Source organism: Gobio gobio, assembly GCF_949357685.1.
Source record: "Gobio gobio genome assembly, chromosome: 17".
Lineage (NCBI taxonomy): Eukaryota > Metazoa > Chordata > Actinopteri > Cypriniformes > Gobionidae > Gobio > Gobio gobio.
Genome location: NC_137110.1, coordinates 44778229 through 44798910, shown reverse-complemented (window position 1 = coordinate 44798910; position 20682 = coordinate 44778229). Strand labels below are relative to the sequence as shown.

At 35.5% G+C, this 20682-nt stretch overlaps 1 protein-coding gene across 4 annotated transcripts; it reads left to right on the top strand.

Moving 5' to 3' along the window:
• The first annotated feature begins 580 nt into the window (after positions 1-580).
• On the top strand, positions 581-20678 carry dync1i2b (dynein, cytoplasmic 1, intermediate chain 2b). Of its 4 annotated transcripts, none has more exons than XM_079841120.1 (17): positions 581-709; positions 2666-2774; positions 2868-2982; positions 4443-4533; positions 8364-8423; positions 9709-9824; positions 9918-10004; positions 10110-10272; positions 10351-10450; positions 10574-10699; positions 11963-12109; positions 12195-12308; positions 12753-12886; positions 12975-13119; positions 15288-15428; positions 15498-15623; positions 17714-20678. In XM_079841120.1, exons 2-17 carry the CDS (start codon positions 2667-2669, stop codon positions 17825-17827), a joined length of 1887 nt encoding a protein of 628 aa, XP_079697246.1. In that variant the 5' UTR covers positions 581-709; position 2666; the 3' UTR covers positions 17828-20678. The 4 variants fall into 4 exon arrangements, with proteins under 4 accessions (XP_079697246.1, XP_079697245.1, XP_079697248.1 ...); XM_079841119.1 differs by having other exon boundaries at positions 4392-4533; XM_079841122.1 differs by lacking the exon at positions 8364-8423.
• The last annotated feature ends 4 nt before the right edge of the window (positions 20679-20682 follow it).

Here is a 20682-nt window from a genome sequence, read left to right as displayed (position 1 = left end):
TTTTATATAACTCTGATTGTATTCTGAAAGAAGAATGTCATATAGGATGACTTGAGGTGAGTAAATCATGGGCTCATTTTCATTTTTGGGTGAACTATCCCTTTAAGGTTTATATATTTAGTCATTTATTTTATTATTTTCTTTCATATTTCTGTCTATCTCTGGCCTTTAGCGTGCATGGATAAAGCAACATATTGTTCAAAACTTTTCATAATTTTATTTTACATTAGATTTTTTTGTTGGGTTTCCGTTTATGTTCTATTTGCATTATTATTTAGATCATTTTGTATAAAATCTATCCATTTATTTAGTAGACAATATTTCATTACTGATGTCAAGCACAGTGCTGATTGCCTACACAACGCTACAACAAATACCAAAACAAATCACTCCATACGTCCACTACGTACGTATTAAATTTTCCAGTACGGAATCGCGATACTGGGATGGCAGGTATTTGTGTTGTGTCCTAAACTAAAGGAAGTTCATCACTAATCAATTAAACCAACGTGCGCCATCTAGTGGTCACTTTATGAAACGCTGCATCCGCTCTGTTTGAGAAAAGCGCCTCACGGCACCCGTAGCCGCATCCCAGATTCAGCACTGCCGCTGCTGTCACAACAGAGAAAGAGGATAATAAGTTATTAGTCCGCTGACAGAAGAATAATCCTCTTCATACCGACTCCAAGCCGCTAACATTTTATTTCAAGTAAGAACAATGTTTTTCTTTATTAATCAGTAGGGTTTCTAGTGTTATAATGAATTATTGTGTGTTTTAATGTCGATGTTTCTGCATTGATTCATGAGGCCGTCTGACGTGTGCGGTTTAACTGTCATTTATGTTATAATAACTTGTACAGACTTACAGAAATTAATTTAAAACAAAGTTCAAAATGAATTCATAATGTATTGTGTTTTTAAACATTAGTTCAAATGGTTTTGAAAAGAAAAGAAAAAAAGAAACATAAATTTACAACTGATGCAACTGGACAGATGATGATGTTTTTCATCCGTTTTCTGATGAACAGTCCTGCGCGCGAGGTTTAAATAATCAAATGTATGACCCCACAAGTAATTATGCTTTTAAACAAATGGTTTTATGTTAGTTTGCGTGTTTTCACCGGGCGGTTTCACTATGCAGCCATATTGACTGACCATCCGGGACTCTTACAGGAGTGTCCCGTGTGTGTGTGTGTGTGTGTGTGTTATTGGGGCTGTGTCAACTCTTCTCAGACAACACGAGTTGTCATTTAGTAAACAAAATATGAGATTAATAAAATGTAAATAAATAAAGTAAATAAAATGTAAGATTATTATTATTTTTATATGAAGTTATGCAGGAAGTTTGCTGGTAAATATATTTGATAAATGTTCAGGATATATTCAGAAAAACCTAATGTAGTTCCAGTTCAGTTCCTAAATTTGAGTCAGGTGTGAAGTATTAGAATTAAAATTCAGTTTTATAAAAGTAAACTACTGTAATTAATAAAGTTTTATATATCAGAATAAATCTTACACACAAGTATTTCCATGAACATTAGATAATATTAGCAACATTTGAAATGTCACCTATTGACAAATACACACACACACACACACACACACACACACACACACACACACACACACACACACACACACACACACACACACACACACACACACACACACATATATATATATGCATACATACATACAAAAGATTTATGACTGTATTGATGGATCAATTGTTCATTGTTTTGACAAGGTTGAACTTAGTTTAGAGAAATATATTAAATCAGAAAAAGTATTTTACATGTCAGAGAATAAATTGGCACAAATAATCAAAATTAAATTGTTAAAACTTGTGATGGACTTCTGAAATTCTTCTAACACACAGGCATTTACACTATTGATAAATCCAGGCAGTATAGAGAGAGAGAGAGAGAGAGAGAGAGAGAGAGAGAGAGAGAGAGAGAGAGAGAGAGAGAGAGAGAGAGAGAGAGAGAGAGAGAGAGAGAGAGAGATTACACATTTTACATCAATTTATTACATAAAAATTACATAAATTAAATAAAAACAAAATAATCACTTTAAAACAAGAAATACTAAAATATATAAAAGCAAATTACAAAATTCACATTAAATTTAAGTGCAGGGTATATATATATATATATATATATATATATATATAATATATATATTGCAAGTAAATTAGGAAAGGCACTTTTTTTTTCAGTTGCTTTTGAAATAAATTTCAAGTCATTGCAATTCAGTTTAGTAAATTCCTCTTCCTGTCATTCCCCTTCAAATTCCAGGTCAAACTCCTGTGGTTTGTGTTCAATTCAAGTTCACACTCATAAATTGAAAAGATCCAGTTCTCAAATTCAGACTTTTGCTCAACCCTGCAACAATAAGTTTGCTAAATGTGTCCTATTCATTAAACCAGAGTGACGCTGTTGAGGAAGCAGTAGTGTCGTGTTGGTAATGATTCCTGCACATTGAGCACGTGGGTGTGGTGGACCAGAATGACCTCAGATGTGTGTGTGTGATATTCCCTGAATGACCACTAGAGGCCGCTCGTGATGTATGAATCATAGAAATAAAAGCAGCATCCAGCAAGTAAGCAAAGGCTTTCTTGGCAAATACACTCACAAGACTTAAATGTGTGTGTATCTGTTTGCAGAATGTCTGACAAAAGTGAGCTGAAAGCAGAGTTAGAGAGAAAGAAACAACGACTGGCTCAGATCAGGGAGGAGAAGAAGAGGAAAGAGGAAGAACGCAAGAAGAAAGAGGTGAGCTGTGGTCTAACCTGTAGTGATTTGACTTCTGTGTTTGTGATATACTGAAACACACACTCTCTCTCTCTCTCTCATCTCCTGCTGTAGCAGGATGGACGGAAGGAGGGAGCGTCTCCCCCGCAGGATGACTCTGATCTGGAGAGGAAGAGGAGGGAGGCAGAGGCCCTGCTGCAGAGCATGGGGATAGTGGATGCCTCCATGGGTATGAAACAACAAAGCAGCATGGGAAATTAAATTAGGTTTTTGTCACTAACAAGTGTTAACAACAAACAACCTACTAAAAACATTTTAAAAGGGGTCATATCAGGAAGAATTCTGGGTTTTTGTAAGAGCTTGATGCACATTCTGTAACTTTCAGAACTCAAAACTCAACGAGAAAAGGCTATTTATTGAACTATACAGCAAAAATAATGCAACCTTTTTCTGTTCATCAGACAGATTAACACATTAACACACCTTACATGTTAATGACACCTATCAGGTGATCTGAGACAATAAGGAGAAAGCAGGGCTCATGCTATTATTTCTGGTATATATATATATATATATAAACCTTAGACAAGTGCGATCACAGCAAAACATTCAGATCTGTGCTGATCCAGAGAGAGCAGTTGTCATGTATATGTATGAAACAGCTTCTTTTCAACCATAGTTTCATTATTTACATTGTTGCAATCATTCATATTATCACAGAAGTAGTTCATATGATATAAACACTGATGTCTCCGGAAGCGGATACATAACAATTGTATCAATTGCAATCATTACACCAGTTGGTGGCGACAAGTGACTGTTGAAAATGTATTTATCATTGAATCATTCATTCAAGAGATTTGTTCAAAAATGCTGATTCATCCAGTAATGAAACAAGTGAGGTATTTATGAGTGAGCTATTGTATCATTCATTCAAACCGATTTTATTTATTCAATTTATTTAATTTCTTTAAATTTCCTACCTGTTAGATCAAATATCTAAAATATACTGTCTTTATGTTGATTCTACGTTAATTTGGAGATTAATTGTGAAATCATTACAGTATAAAAAAATATATTTAAAATTTTAATGTTAGGTGCGATTAAATACATTTTTAATTAATTGATTGACAGCACCAATATATATGTGTGTATGTCTGTGTGTGTGTGTGTTAATTATTTTATATATATGACCTTTTTAAGCCAGCATAAGCTGGTTTTGCTGGTTTGTTAGCTGCTTACCCAGCCTGACCAGCTGACAAGAACCCAAAACCTTAAAATAAAGCTCATTTTTTTAGTCATAATTATGTTATCCATTTCCTCTGGTTTTAGTTTCCATTATTATTTATTTCCTAACTAAATGTTTTGTGTTTGGTTTGGAATAAGCTCTGATGTCTTTTTAATGCATGTGGATCCTGCATGAATATTAACCACTGCCCTTTTTGTCTTTTCTTCTTTTTTTTTTGGCTCAAACCTCTTTGATTTTGCTGCTTCGTCGTGTTTCTTGCACCACCCTCGTGCTTTTTGTTGCTTACCTACCTTTTTATGTATCCTTTTTTACTTGAATGTTTTAATGCTCTTTTTTTTATTTATTTCAACCCCCCCCCCCCTTCACCCTGCTTATGCATGTGTGCGTAGTGCAACCTCTGCGCGTGGTAACAGAGGATACGTGTCTGTTTCACTATTTAGTCCCCCCTCCCATGTCCCCCTCTGCCAAATCAGTGGACACACCCAGCGAAACGGGCAGCCAGGACTCAGGAGACGGCGGCACGGGGCCGAGGTGAGACACACACATGTGTACACTGATAAAGAACGTCAGAGACACTAGAGGTAGAGGGAAGTTTGGGGTAAGTAAGATAAAAAACAGGTATATATATATATGTTAATAAACAAGGATGAACAGACATTTATAATGTTTATATTTCAAATAAATGCTGTTCTTTTGAACATTATATATAAAAGAATCCTGAAAAAATGTATCATGGTTTCCACAAAAATATTAAGAAGCATAACTTTTTTCAACATTGATAATAACAAATGGTCCTTAAAGGGTTAGTTCACCCAAAAATGAAAATTCTGTCATTAATTACTCACCCTCATGTCGTTCGACACCCGTAAGACCTCCGTTCATCTTCGGAACACAAATGAAGATATTTTTGTTGAAAGCTGATGGCTGAGAAAGGCTTCAGATAGGCCTCCATTGGCATTCAGTACATTTACACTCACAAGACCTCGTACACTTAAAACGTCGTTACAAAGTCCATCTCACCACAGTGACTCTACAATAATTTTACGATGCGACGACAATAGTTTTTGTGCGCAAAAAAAAATCAGAATAACGACTTTATTCAACCTGGTCTTGTCTTCCGTGTGTGCCTCTACGACGCATGCGCGAGAATATGACGTAACGCCGGGGTTCGGGAATCCATGAATTCTTGAATCTTGAATCTTGAATCATGAAATGCACACTTTGACCCCATTTTGAGAACTACGCCGAGACCTAAAGCACGATCAATGTAGAATCCAACAGCTTAGACACGCGCGTCTTCCTCTGCTTGTAAACAAATCGCTTCTGGGTCATGTGTCCGAACGCCGGATCTGCGTCATATTCTCGCGCATGCGTCGTGGAGGCACACACGGAAGACAAGAACAGGTTGGATAAAGGTGTTATTTTGATTTTTTTTTGCGCACAAAAACTATTGTCGTCGCATCATAAAATTATTGTAGAGTCACTGTGGTGAGATGGATTTTGTAACGACGTTTTAAGTGCCTTTTACGCGTCTTGGGAGTGTAAATGTACTGAATGCCAATGGAGGCCTATCTGAAGCCTTTCTCAGCCATCATCTTTCAACAAAAATATCTTCATTTGTGTTCCGAAGATGAACGGAGGTCTTACGGGTGTCGAACGACATGAGGGTGAGTAATTAATGACAGAATTTTCATTTTTGGGTGAACTAACCCTTTAAGCAGCAAATCAGCATATCAGAATGATTTCTGAAGGATCATGTGAAGGCTGGAGTAATGATGCTGAACATTCAGCTTTGACATCACAGGAATAAATTACATTTTAACATGTATAGAATAAATATATAGAAAATAGAAAACATGTATTTTATAATGTAATAATATTTCTATAAATTGATTACTTTAACTCCCTTTTTAATGGCCTTTCAGCTAAAAAAATCAAACATTTACCATCTGTTCAAAACTCTGCAGCCGTGGGATCACTCTCACAAGAATGAATGAGCACATTACTCCAATTCTTCATCACCTTCACTGTATTCAAGTTTTCTTGTGTATAAACCTCACGGTACTAACCCTCACTTACAAAGCTTTTCATAATCTTGGTTCTTCATATTTATCTGATTTACTTTAGCCTTATGCCCCTGTTCGTTCCTTAAGATCTTCTACCATGGAATTGACTCCTAAATTTAGTTTGGTCACCATCTAGATCTGGTAAAATCTTTTAGGCCTTGTCTACACCTGCTATTAAGATATGTTTTGGTCGATCGGATCACACGTAGATGAGGGAGACACGTACCCATTTACACCTGGGGCCAGATTTACTAAACAGGGAAAATTAGCTTGAGAGAACAATTCCAACAAAGCGTGGATGGGACTGGAAAGACGCACAGTTTTTAAGGCCAAAAGAGGGTTTGCGCTGGTGCAAGCTGTTAGTAAATTTGGCCCCTGGTGTTTTAATCCGTCTCTTTTGTCCACTTTCAACCACTTCTGTCCTGATGTCTTTGAGGGGAGGGTCTATGGGCGGGTAAACAGTTTTTTTCAGGTCTTTCGATCTAATGAACAAAATAAGCTAGCGCAATTTACATATGAACGCCCGGAGACTATGAAAAAACATACGGAGAGCAGCCGCTTTCGTTTCTGCTCTGACAGCCACAAGACCAGCTGAACGCTGTGAGTGTGTGTAAGAAATCATCAATGGTGAGAGAACATTGTGCTTGTTGCAGTTTTCATCTTCAAGCCAAACTTGGGTCTTCAGCCGACAAAGTTTAAATCCCATCTTGCTAGTGCGCTTCCTATAATGTTTACGTGTGAGGTCAGTAGGCGGAGAGTAGGCGTCTTTGTGGCTTTTCGAACACGTTCCACCACATGAGCGTTTACACCATGAAAGCAATCCGGTTGAATGCGTTTTCGACTACCTCTGGAAGTGGTCTAAAGCGGACAAGCTCAAAACGTTTTAGACCCCGCTTACACCTGTATTTAGCGTCGTCCACTTGTGATCCGATCGATGAAAACGCTTCTAGGTTGTGGAATGCTCTACCTCAAGATATCACTCAAGTCCTTTTTTGTATTTTTTATGTTTGTATTTGTCTGTATTCCTCTAACCTACATTTAAGTGACCATGGGGTTTGGAAAGGCGCTGTAAAAAAAACATATAGTATTATTATTTTTACTACAATATTATAGTTTTACTGTATTTTTTATCAAATACATGACTTGATGAGCATGAGAGACTTCTTTCAAAAATATTTTTAAAATCTTACCCCAAACATCTGAAAGATAGTGTAGTTCATTTTGCTTGAAATTCTATTAAAATGTGATTATATATATTTTACAAATTATGTACATTAATCAACCATGTGATAAAGTCTGTTTTTGGTTAATGAAGGGAATTAAGCAATTTACAAATAAAAGATTCTTCATTCTATTTTTTTAAATTATTATTCATGACATAAATCATTCAAAAAACAGCTTTCAGCTTTCAGATTTCATTATTTTAATATTTTGCCTGGAAAGCATCAGCAACTTAACTTTGCTTCACGCTCTGTATTTCACATTCCTCCATGTTGCACTGTAAAAATGTTTTCATCGTCGTCTTAACATCTTTTCATCTATTTTTCCCATTCTTTTAATTTGTCACAATATTTTCTGTCATTTTCAGTTTTCAGAGATTCAACATGATTTTCTTTAAAAGCAGTTGAAAAAAGTACAATAAACCCATCACTGCAGATTGGCACTTCAGTTTAGTTTAGTTTAACTTTATTGTCCATTCTGTTTGTCACACATTTGTCTTTGACACTGGTGACATGGATACATGCACATTAATGTTTAAAAATCACATCACATCACACATTAAAAACACAAATCCTTACACGTTTCAAAAATCATCCACAATAATAATAATAATCATACACAAGTTTTAGTTGGTTGTTAATTCTATATATCAAAATATCTACGCATATACATGTCACATATCAAATATATACTGTACATTTAGAAAGTATTCACCCCCTTTTTTCACATTTTAAAAACAGTAGAAAAAAGATAATTTAAAGTATTTTTGTCCACACATAACAAAAAACAAAAACAAAGAAGGGGTCCGAATATTTTCTGAATGCAGTGTACACTGTACAGCAAAACCGGTGGACACATTTCTACCATTTTACATCATAACAGACCCAGCCTTAATAAACACAGACATGCAGATAAACACATACTGTAATACAATATATGTAAAGTACTTTGGGGTTTGATTTCTATTGTCTGTATTGCATTGTGTACAATGTGAAAGTCATCTGCATGCACATGTATATTTGTGTATAACAGCGACTCTCCCTTGTAACGTCCGCATGCGTGTGTCTCTAACAGGACTCTTCACTGGGACTCTGACCCTTCTACTCTACTGCTCCATTCAGACTCTCAGCTCGGGTACTGATGTCTCGCTCTCATTAATATCACTCCTGCTGCGCTTTACCTGCACTCTCTGCTTTTATTATCCGTCTCTCCTTCATATATCCTTCTGTCACATTTATCCTCTCACTCTTTCGTTTTTTTCATGGACAGTCATGATGAACCAAATAGTGCATTGTGTGAATACACTGTGACTAGCATAGCTAGCTAAATTGTGTCTATCTATCTTAAAGGTAATTTCTGCAGAAATGTTTGAACATGTTTGCATTACACTCCCCCTGCTTGAGTGACCCATGATTTATCAGTGTACAATCTTATTTCCTGTCGGAAAGCGTTCAGACAGTCCACCGTTGCTATGGTTACCTTTTTTGACCAACTGTGGAATAATGAAATGTTCCTTATTTAACATAGAATTAAAACTAGTAAAACTACATGTAGTTTAGTATGTACCCTTAAACTGTTGTGCTGACTTTTTGGACACATCATCACCCCTCAGCAGATGGAAATTCTAGTTTGTTTGTTTGTTTGTTTATTTATTTATTTTAAAATTCAGTCATTTTAATTTTGTATTTACTTATCGTTTATTATTTATTAATCATTATTAATGTATTACTTGCTGGTTTTAATTTAAATATTTATTTTTAATTCATTTATTAAATTTTTTTTATTGTTCATTTATTTGTCTCCCCCATTTATTAATGAATGTTTATTTATGTATTAATTATTTGTTGTTTTAATTTAATCATTTATTTATTTTTAATTAATTTATTTTGATTTAAGCATTTTATTTTTTAATTAACTAATGAATTGTTTATTTTTAAATTCAGTTATTTTAATTTAATGTATTTATTATGAATTCATTAATTAATTGTTGTTTTAAATGTAATTATTTATTTATTTTAATTCATTAATTTATTTTAACTTGATTATTTTTTTATAAATTTATTGATGATTTATTTGTTTCCCATTTATTTATTAATGCATAAGCTATATAATTATTTATTTTTTAGATTATTTTAACTAAATAATTAATTCATTTATTGTTTTTAATTTAATAGTTTATTTTATTTTATAGTTTATTTATTTTAATTACATTTTCATTAATTAGTTAATTGTTTGTTTATTTACTTAGAATTTATTTATTTATTGTTTTTAAATGTAATTTATAATTGTCAGTTTAATTGTTTAATATTTTTGAATTTAACTATTTATAATTTTTTGATTTAATCATTTATCACAGATATTTCTATGTGTATCCCACAGTCTTTTTCAGTCTAAGCATATGTGTCTGTATTTTCTGCAGACGTGGCCCGCTGAAGTTGGGCATGTCAAAGGTCACGCAGGTGGACTTCCCGCCCAAAGAGATGGTGTCATACTCAAAAGAGACCCAGACGCCCACACAGACTCATCACAAAAATGGTAAGTCACACACACACACACACACACACACACTGCTTTTCTTTAAAGCATCAGTGTGCGAATGAGACTGAACTCTTTCTCTGCTGTCTTTAGATGAGGAAGAGGAGGAAGATCTGGCTGTGACACAGCCTGTTCTGGAGCCTCAAGAGGAGAAAGACTCTCAAAAAGAGGAGGAAGAAGGTAGCGCTCTAAAACACAGCAACAAGAGAAATCATGTTTGACAGTTGTCTCTTAACAATTTAGCTTTAAATGAATATTGATGGAGGGAACTTTTGCTGTGTGTAGGGCCGCCTCATGAGCTGACGGAGGAAGAGAAACAACAGATTATCCACTCAGAGGAGTTCATGAGTTTCTTCGACCACAGCTCTCGTATCATGGAGCGTGCTCTCTCAGAGCAGGTGGATGTGTTTTTCGACTACAGCGGGCGAGACCTTCAGGATAAAGAGGGGTGAGGAGAGCGTTTGTTTATCTGTTATCACATGTGGAACGGCTCTGGTGTGTGATAGTGTAACTGTGTTTTTTTCAGGGAGTCTCAGGCTGGGGCCAAACTCTACCTGAACAGACAGTTTGCTGACGAACGCTGGTCTAAACACAGAGTCGTCACCTGTCTCGACTGGTCACCACAGGTACATGATCATGCAGCTATGTCAAGTGTGCCCAAACTTTTGACTGATAGGGTGTATTTAGTTAAAAACTGTTTTTTGAGTGAAGTTCCCCTCACTCTTCCCATTGTTTCTTTTTCCCATCAGTTCCCTGAGCTGCTGGTGGCGTCATATGGCAGTAATGAGGACGCGCCACATGAGCCGGACGGCGTGGCTCTCGTCTGGAACATGAAATATAAGAAAACCACACCGGAATATGTCTTCCACTGCCAGGTGACGATCTCAATGCTTTAAAATAATGTCAATTATTATTTTGGTCAACACTTTATTTTAGTGTCCTCGTTACATGTAGTTACTATAGTAAAAACTAGAAATTATTCATAATTACTACTAACCCTAAACCAAAATTAAGTACATGTAGTTATTTATTATTACTCAGTACTGTGATGGATAATTATACTGTAACAAGAACTTCAAATGTTCTTAAGATCACAAATTATTTATCTCTTGAAAATGAAGAAGATTGTGAAGGAGACTGGGACGCAACAGAAGAAAATTTGTGATTGAGAAACAAAATAATAACAATACATATTTTTGTTACAATAAATAATTACATAAAAAATAAACCAATAGTTCATAATTTTTTATTTATTTAATTTTAATTTTGGAAAATGGATGGATGATTTAAATAAGTCAAACATGCATACATAAATCAAAAATCACCGTAAACCTAAAAATTCTTCAAATGAATCTGCTGAGAGGTTATATGTTCAGTCAGTATGTGAATTACAGGTGTATGGAAGGCTTGAACCTGCTCAAGATGTCAAAATACATAATAAACTAAATGTATTGTTAATAACAACAATGATATTTTATTTAGTCATTTTATTTTATTAGATATTATATTTTAATATGATATATTATTATGTTGAGCAGGGGCTCCGCGAAGGGCGGGAAAGTAAGGACAATTCTAAGGGCCCACGCATTTTCTTAGTAGTAACAGTACTAGTAGTAATGTAATCGAAATTATAAATGTATAATCTACCAAATAATTACAAATGTAAAAAAATTATGGCTTATTTCTGCATTTCCGGCAAAATCCAAAAGCAAAACGCACATGAAATTTCTCTGTACTGTAGGCTATGTTGTTAATTATGAAAAGTGAACAGCATGAGTGAGAAAGGACACATCATAAGATGCGCAATACCAGGAGACATGGAGTGGGTCAGACATGATTTTGACCACTTCATTAAGTTTTGTTTTGTAGAAAGCCTTTCTTTAAAGTAAATTTCGTTTTTGTATAAATTGTATCTTAATTTTAATCAATGTTTCATCAGCCAATTGGGACATTCTGGGTTGAGCGAGCGGAGCTAAATTGGTCAGTATTATTAAATTGCAGACAAAGATTTTGGAAAGCTAGGTTGGTGCGGTAGGGGGCCCAACATCATATTCTTTCAAAGGGCCCAAAATTGCTAGCAGCCCCCCTTATGTTGAGGGTCAAAGGTCACCTGGATCATGGAATATGTCTTTATTCAGTCTGCAGTGATGTCAGCAGCGTTTGCACAGTTTCATCCTAATCTGGTGGTTGGAGGCACGTACTCGGGTCAGATCGTCCTGTGGGACAACCGGAGTAACAAACGCACCCCTGTGCAGAGGACGCCGCTCTCAGCCTCAGCTCACACGGTACACAAGGACAAACACCTCTGCATCATCATCATCATCCACACTGTTCTGGTGGCTCATTTCCATCACTGCTCTCTCTCTCCAGCACCCGGTGTACTGTGTGAATGTGGTGGGGACTCAGAACGCTCACAACCTCATCAGCATCTCCACAGATGGCAAGATGTGCTCCTGGAGTCTGGACATGCTGTCTACACCACAGGTGACACACACACGCCGTCTACATACACTACCATCAAAAGTGTCTGGCCAGTAAGATTTGCTTTGTTTTGTTTTTTTTAAAGAAATTAATACTTCTATTCAGCAAGGACACATTAAATTGATCAAAAGTGACAGTAAAGACATTTATCATGTTACAAAAAATTCTATTTCAAATACTTTCTATTCATCCCGAGTCCTGAAAAACCAAAAATATGATCAAAATATGTTCAGTCAGTATGTGAATTACAGGTTTATGGAAGGCTTGAATCGCTTTGAACACAAGCGCCTGCCACGAACATTAACATAACAATTCTACTATGAATCCTAAAAACGTCAACAAAAAGTCTTAGTAGGCAACTCACTAGGGTTTGAAACAACGCGCTCTTTCATCCAGATACACAAAAGTCAAACTCCCACCTGCTGTGTGTGTGTGTTTGTGTTATAGGACAGTCTGGAGCTCGTGTTCAAACAGTCCAAGTCAGTTGCCGTGACCTCCATGTCATTTCCTCTGGGTGACGTCAATAACTTTGTTGTGGGCAGTGAGGACGGGTCCATCTACACCGCCTGTAGACATGGCAGGTAAGAGTGTGAGCGCTTGAGTGTTTGTGTCAGTTTCACATCCACATTGTTTGATTTCTATTGGTGTGTGTGTGTGTGTGTGTTGTAGTAAAGCGGGCATCAGTGAGATGTTCGAGGGTCATCATGGACCAATCACAGGGCTCGACTGCCACACAGCGGCAGGACCGGTCGACTTCTCTCACCTGTTCGTCACTTCCTCTTTTGACTGGACCGTCAAACTCTGGAGCACCAAGGTGCCAAACACACTACTATTATAAACACTACATCTACACTACTGTAGTGGTAACTCAGGTCCGGTGGAGGATTTATTTAGTATTATTTATATATTATTATAGTATTTTTTAATATTGTTAGTGTTAGTTTTCATTTGAATTTGAATTAAAAGTATTTTCATTTCAGTTGTATTAATTTTAGTTATTCAACTTTTTCTATTTCGGTTTGTTATTTTCATTCAAGGTTTTTAAGTAAAAAATTTTTGTATCTATTTATATTTTATTTAATTTTAGCTTTATTTCAATAAATATATTTTTTTAAATAATTTTAGTTTACAGTAACAACACTGGTCTGTTTGTGTCTCTCCTGACATAACAAGAAGCTTTAATTTATTTTTAATACATTTTTAGTCATTTTGTTGCTTTAAATGAACTTATTTTATTTTTGTTTTCATTTTCATTTAAGTTTTTTAAGTTTACCTTTTCATCTAATATTTTCATTTTATTTTATTTCCGCTTTATTTAAATGAATGAAAATTCTTTTTTTAATCGCTTGAGTTTTCTATCCAGGTTTCAACAAAGTGAATATGGGTTTAAAAAAAAGTTTCCTTGAAAAGTGTCTTTCTCCACAGCCTGTTTCCATCCATTTTGCCTTTTTTTTTATTTATTTTTATTCAGTATTAACAATACAATACAACAAAATCTGTTTATGCCAGGGTTGATACACAAAATACACTACTAAAACAGGTATACAAGACAAACCATAACCACAAAATAAAATAGAAATAAAAATAAAACGAGACCAAATTACATAAAAGGATGCAAATTAAACATATTTAGAGAGTACAAGATCGGTCTTAATAGCCTTTCTATTTTTAAGACCTCTTACAGTGGTGTGATATTGTTTTATCTCTGCTAAAAGGTGTTCAAAATTTGGTTTGTACTCTGCCCATTTCTTCTTATGAATATGGAATTTTCCTAAGACTAAAAACAATTGGGCAAAAAAATGAATAATCCTTATCTGTTCCACCATCTTCAAAGTAAATAAACACATCTTTTCCCTTTAATGTTAAAGTTTCCATTTGGCCTTTTACTGATTAAAATGGTGTGCGTGATGATGTCATCACTAAAAAAAACCTAACAAAAAACAATTGTTCCATAAGTGTCACGTTGTTGCTGTGATGAATCGATGAGTAGTGCAAGAGAGTACCAGGAATAAAGCATAACTACCACATAATACAAGACCGAACAAAGAGCTGATGAAACTAAGGGCTTAAATACACAGGAAGACATAATGATTGACATGTGAATGTAATAATTAGTTACCAAGGGAACTAACTAGAGATTAAACAAGACTCAACTGAACTGTAGACACAAGTGACAAACACATATGAACAAAAAGGCTACTAAACTAAGCATAATCCTGACAATAAGATTCAGAATTTATACACTGTAACATTTTTTGTTGTTGCAGTTAGCTATCACAACTTAAAAATTTAACTTGAGGTAACTCAAATATCTTAGTTGACACTTAATACAACTTCACACTTTAAGTTGACTAAAATTTGAAGGCAGCATGAACACTTACTTAAAGTTGAAACAACAATTTTTTAGCGTAACCTACAGAATTCAATTAGACTTTTTCATCTTCAGAACAAAATGAATACATTTTTACTTGCAACGTTACAAAATAAAAGGAACATCAAATCACTGAAAAAAAAGAATTGGACAAAATTACAAAAAAAGAACGAATGATGTTTGAGAACATGTAATGCGTCTAATTCTTACCAACAGTAATACAATAATTGTATATACAATTTAATAATAAGAATAGGCCTAATAGATTTAATGCATCTTTGAACATTACAGAGAAACGGTGCTTTAACAGACTAATTCTGTCATGTGACAGCACATTTCATTGTGTTGAAGCCCTTTTTCTCAACAGAAAGCGTTCCCAAACAAATGTTTGCATCACGTGAAGTATCAATATATAATTTATGCACTAACGTTAAATGGAAAAAAGATTCCCATCAGCTATATCAGTAACCATTTTGAAGTGCTAAAAAAATCCTTTGATGATTTATATTTAATAATTAATTTTAGCTCTATTTCCATGAACAAAAACATTTGATAGTTTTTGTTTTAGTTAACAATAACAACCCCTGGTCTTTTTTTGTCTCTCCTGACAGAACAATAAGCCGTTGTACTCTTTTGAGGACAATTCAGACTACGTGTATGATGTCATGTGGTCGCCCACACACCCGGCTCTGTTTGCTTGTGTGGACGGGGTCGGACGTTTGGACCTGTGGAACCTTAACAATGAAACTGAGGTACACATATCTCATAGAAATATAATATGAACAAATCCACAAATCTTGAATGATTATGTGCTACTTCAGGTTCCCACAGCAAGCGTAATGGTGGAAGGAAACCCTGCGCTGAACCGCGTGCGCTGGGCTCACTCGGGACGGGAGGTGGCCGTCGGCGACTCTGAGGGACAGCTGCACATTTACGACGTTGGAGAGGTGAGGACCACACTGCTGAGACAATTTTCAAAAATACTGGAGTTTGTATGGAAGCTTTTTCCACCACAGAATTAAAAACGTTTTTTAGACTTTTTATCGAACAATTACTTCATTATTTCAGATATAAACTCACAATTCTGACTTTATAACTCACAAATGCAAGTTTATATCTCGCAATTACGAGAAAAAACATCAGAATTGCACAATATAAACTCAAAAATAATTGAGAGAAAGACAGTCTGAATTGCGAGTTTATATCTTGCATTTCTGAATTTATTTCTCAGAAACTTTATTATCTCGCAATTGTAACTTTTTTTCATTTACCTGCGAGATATAAACTAGCAATTGCGAGCCAAACTAAAAATTGTCAGCTGAGTTTTTTCAAAATTGAGTTTATATCTCACAATTCTGAGAAAATAAGTTATAATTGCAAGGTATAAACTCGCAATTGCAAGGATAAAGACAGAATTGAGTTTATATTTTGCAATTGACTTTTCGCAAAATTGTGATACAAACTCGCAATTGTGAGTTATGAAGTTATAATTTCGAGTTATAAAATTAGAATTATGGATTTTAAAGTCAGTATTGCGAGACAAACTCAATAGCGAGAAAAAAGGGACTTTATAACTCAAAATATCGAGTTTGTATCTCAGAAAAAACATCAGAATTGCAAGATATAAACTCGTAATTGAGAGAAAGAAAGTCTGAATTGCGAGTTTATATCTGCAATTCTGACTTTGTTTCTCACACATGTGACTTTATTTCTCAGATTTGCCACATTATCTCTCAATTTTGACCTTTTAACATGCAGCTGCTAGATATAAACTCAATTGACCTATCGGTAAGCCCCGCCCCCCTTAGTTACTGTAGCTAACTCGGACAAACAAACTGAGTGGCCCACTGTCTTTACAATGACAGCTGTCAGTTTGAAAACCCACGTTGTTTTTGGACATAGAATGTAACGGACCCCTTCCGAATGATAGCCAAACTGTACTGATGGTTTATGAAGTTCATTGTGTCCCTTTTCACTCCAAAAAAAATCACTGTAAGAGCTGAACAAAGCATAAGAAGTGCGCATTAATATCTTATTCACAAACTCTCTCTCTCCATTGCATTATCATTAAAACACTTTTTTTACATTAAAACACTAATTACACTAAAACACTCATACAACTAACAGTAAGCAAACATATACAGACCTATGCCGTTTCAGGGGGTGCGCTTGGAATAAACTGTAAACTTTGGATCTGCAAAACAACTTAACTGAGTTCCGGTCCACGTGTGACTGATACTCAACTGCCATTGGCTCATCTGCGTTCGAGGGGATGGGCTTACCGATAGGTCAATTTGCGAATTAAAAAGTTAGAATTGTGAGCTAAAATTGTCAGCTGACTTTTTTTTTGCAATTTTGAGTTTATATTTCACGATTCTGAGAAAATAAGTTAGAATTGTGAGATACAAACTCACAATTGCAAAAGTCTGAATTGAGATTATTTTCGCAAAATTGTGATATAAATTCACAATTGCGAGTTATACAATTATAATTGCGAGATATAAACTTGTAATTGAGAGAAAAAAACAGACTATTTGAGATTTGCGATTCTGATTTTAAGTTGCAATTTAAAAAGTCTGAATTGCAACAAAATTGTCAGCTATTGCGAGTTTATATCTCACAATTCTGAGAAAAGTTATAATTGCGAGATATAAACTAAATTTTGAGAAAAAAGTCAGTTATGAGATAAAATCGCATATCTCACAATTGCCTTTTTTTCTCAAAATTTCGAGTTTATATGTTAGAAAAAACATCAGAATGGCAAGATATAAACTAGTAATCGAGAAAAAAAATATTGCAAGTTTATATCTTGCAATTCAGGCTTAATTTATCAGATTTATGACTTTATGTATCAAAATTCTGATTCTATAAACTTGCAATTTTGAGTTCTAAAGTCAGAATTCCGAGATCCCAAAAAAATCCAAATTGTGAGATGAACAAGTCTCAATTACTTTTTAACATTGATCTTTTATTCCCTGGCAGAAACAAGCCTCCATAAGTTTGTCATTGAAACGCATTTCGTGTTTTTTGTCTGCAGCAAATTTCAGTGCCCCGGCAGGACGAGTGGACTCGGTTTGTGCGCACGCTCACTGAGCTCAACGAGAACCGTGAGGACGTGGAGGAACTGGCTGCTCAACGATTGGCTGCATGATCGCCATAGCAACCCCTGCCGACCAATGACGGTTCCCCTGCTTTTGCATATCTCCACCCTCTCTGAAGTTATTTTAGTTACTGGATGACAATCTAGGGCTTTTTTAATTCTAAATGGACATGGATTATTTCAGCAAACAAGACTTTGCTTTTAACTAATTAAGCACTTAGTGTTGCTAAAAACGGAGAGTAATATTTGTAGTGGAATGGGATGGTAAACTTGATTAATGTAGATCATATCAGGTGGGAAATATAATGTTTTTATGTATTTATAGGATTTGCTGTACAGCAGCATTAGCACTACAGATATGCAAACTATTGTACAGCATCTTTATAACAACCTACGACACTGACGCAACCTAGAGTAACTGCAGAAATGGGTTTTTTTTTAACATTCCCTTCTGGACCCCTTCCTTTCACGTTATTGGAATATTTATAGCTTTTTAACAAATGCGTTTTGTTTTTAGCTCATAAAGACTGAACATTTATACTGAACAGAATCGGCACACTTTCCAACACAACTCAGTTCTTACTTCTGAATGCCTTAAAGCCAACCTTAGGACACACATGAACACTCACGGATCCACAAGCTTCCATCACACAGCATAAGGATATAATGGTGCTTGTTGATCCCGGCACTTATGACTGAAAAACTTTTTTGCCTTTGCAAAAAGTGTAAAAAATGCCCAGTGTTTCAAAGCCAGCTGGTCTTAACTTAACTTCCTTTTGGCAAATATTTTGAATAATACACAGTGTTATTAATTTGCCATTTAATTTACTAATATATTTTAAACCTAGTAGGCCATAACTGGCTTGTCCACATCTGCATCCTGTTATGTTAATGTTTTACTATTTTATTTATAGTTTCAAATGCGCAACCTCCCAGTTCATAGCGTGAGTGCTCTTACGGAAATTGAAATGTATCAGTTTATTCATTTTCTGTGGATTTTTTTTTTTTTTGTTGTATTTATCTAATTTATGTATTTTTCTTGACATTGTATAAGCAACATTAATTAGCGTGACATGAAATCTCAAGACCCGAAACGAGGTTTCCTTTTTCCTTTTTTACGTTCACATAAATGTTTAGCTTAATAAAATCTTGCTGTTGGAAAAAAAACAGGGCGTGAATTGAACCTAGACTTTAAAAATATTGTGGCCAATTAAAGGGTTCAGAGCATCTAAAATAAAAAAAGTACTTTAAAAATGAGCTAGTCCAGATCAAACCTGCCTTAATCTAGACACATTCTGAACCAAAGCTAGTCTATGTCCGTTTCCTTTGAGTGTTGTTTTTTCTGTTTTATGAGTGGTGAAATGAAGGAAGCTCTGTATCTGACGTCTGACTACATTCATCAGGGTTCCCACAGTCGTGGAAAACACAGACAAACCAGAGCATTTTAAAACTGATACATTTCCAGGGCCAGAAAAGTTGTGTAAATAAAATCTTTGGATTTCATGATTATGTGCTTTTGGCTGGCGATGAACTCTTTCCCCGCCACTGTCGAGTTTTTCCGGCTCCAGCGATCCATGTTTTCACTGTCATACAGTAGGGGGCGCTACTACGCATCTTGTGAAATAGTGCAGAATCTCCAGTCGAACCCGGTGAAGCAGAAGCACTGCTTACGCACATGTAAGCTAAAGTGATCATAAAACAGCATATACATCAAAACTGCCTAACGTTACTGAATAAAATGTAGAACCCGAAAAGGTACGTGACTGTACAAACTTTGTGGGTGTTGATGGACTCGATCTACTCCATCTATTTTGATCGTAGTTCTGAATCCGATCTGGACAGTTTTCGACAAAAACATGATTTTCTTAGCTTTTTTGTCTTTAATGAAACTTACCCACATTCAAATTTTAATGCAGAAGCTAGAATGCAAGAAGCTAGATAACATGTTTTGTTTGTTTAAAGGTGCAGTGTGTAATATTTATGAGGATCTATTGACAGAAATGTAATATAATATACATGTTTTCAGTGGTTACATAATGAACCGTTATGTTTTTATTACCTTAGAATGAGCCAATTCTATCTACATACACCGCGGGTCCCTTACAGTGAGGGTGCGTCTCGATCAGCTCCCTAGTAGTCAGGGCACTGATCAGGGAGTCAGCCCATTGACTTAGGGCACTGATCAGGACATGACTACTGAACTAGGGAGCTGATTGAGACACACCCTGAGTCTCCATTTTGCGCCAGCATGTTTCTACAGTAGCCCTAAATGGACAAACTGCTCTACAGAGCGCTATGCTACTCCCTGCTGTCTCAGACGACATCTTTGTCCTGTGTCAGCCACCGTAGCTTCTCTATGTGCTTCAAAAGGGAGGGGTGAGCGGTTGCAATTCACAACTTCACCACTAGATGCCGCTAAAATGTACACACTGCACCTTTAAGAGCATAGGCTCTGTTCTTTCTTTTGCTATATTGTATGTTCAGATATTCATACAACAATATTCTGGGGGCCAAGACATTTTTTGTGAAAATGATAATGCTTTTAAAAAAAAACGCTGGTGGGAAAGTGTTCATTGTTAGACAATTTGTTCTGTGTAAACGGTAAAATACCCATACAATTTATTCACAATGGACTTGAAACATAAAATGCTTAACACAGAATGACAAGTGTTATCTGACAAGTGATCGTCAGACCCAGTAATCATGAATAGAAACAACTGAAAATCCATTGGTCAAAATGTGTGGGAACCCTGATTCACCCGATGACTGAAGTGAGCAGGACAAGCGTGCAGATGCCCTGTGCTCTTGCATGTGCGTTTGGTCATGCAACAATTTCACTAAATCACTTTATCCAACCTCTTTTGTAACTCGCTGTAATAAACTCAATAAAACCTTCACAAACTAGA

Coding starts and splice junctions, on each gene's coding strand:
- dync1i2b (XM_079841119.1), top strand. CDS start 2,667: ATGTCTGACAAAAGTGAGCTGAAAGCAGAGTTAGAGAGAAAGAAACAA. Junction 2,775..2,867: donor AAGAACGCAAGAAGAAAGAG/GTGAGCTGTGGT, acceptor CTCCTGCTGTAG/CAGGATGGACGGAAGGAGGG. Junction 15,624..17,713: donor ACATTTACGACGTTGGAGAG/GTGAGGACCACA, acceptor TTTTGTCTGCAG/CAAATTTCAGTGCCCCGGCA.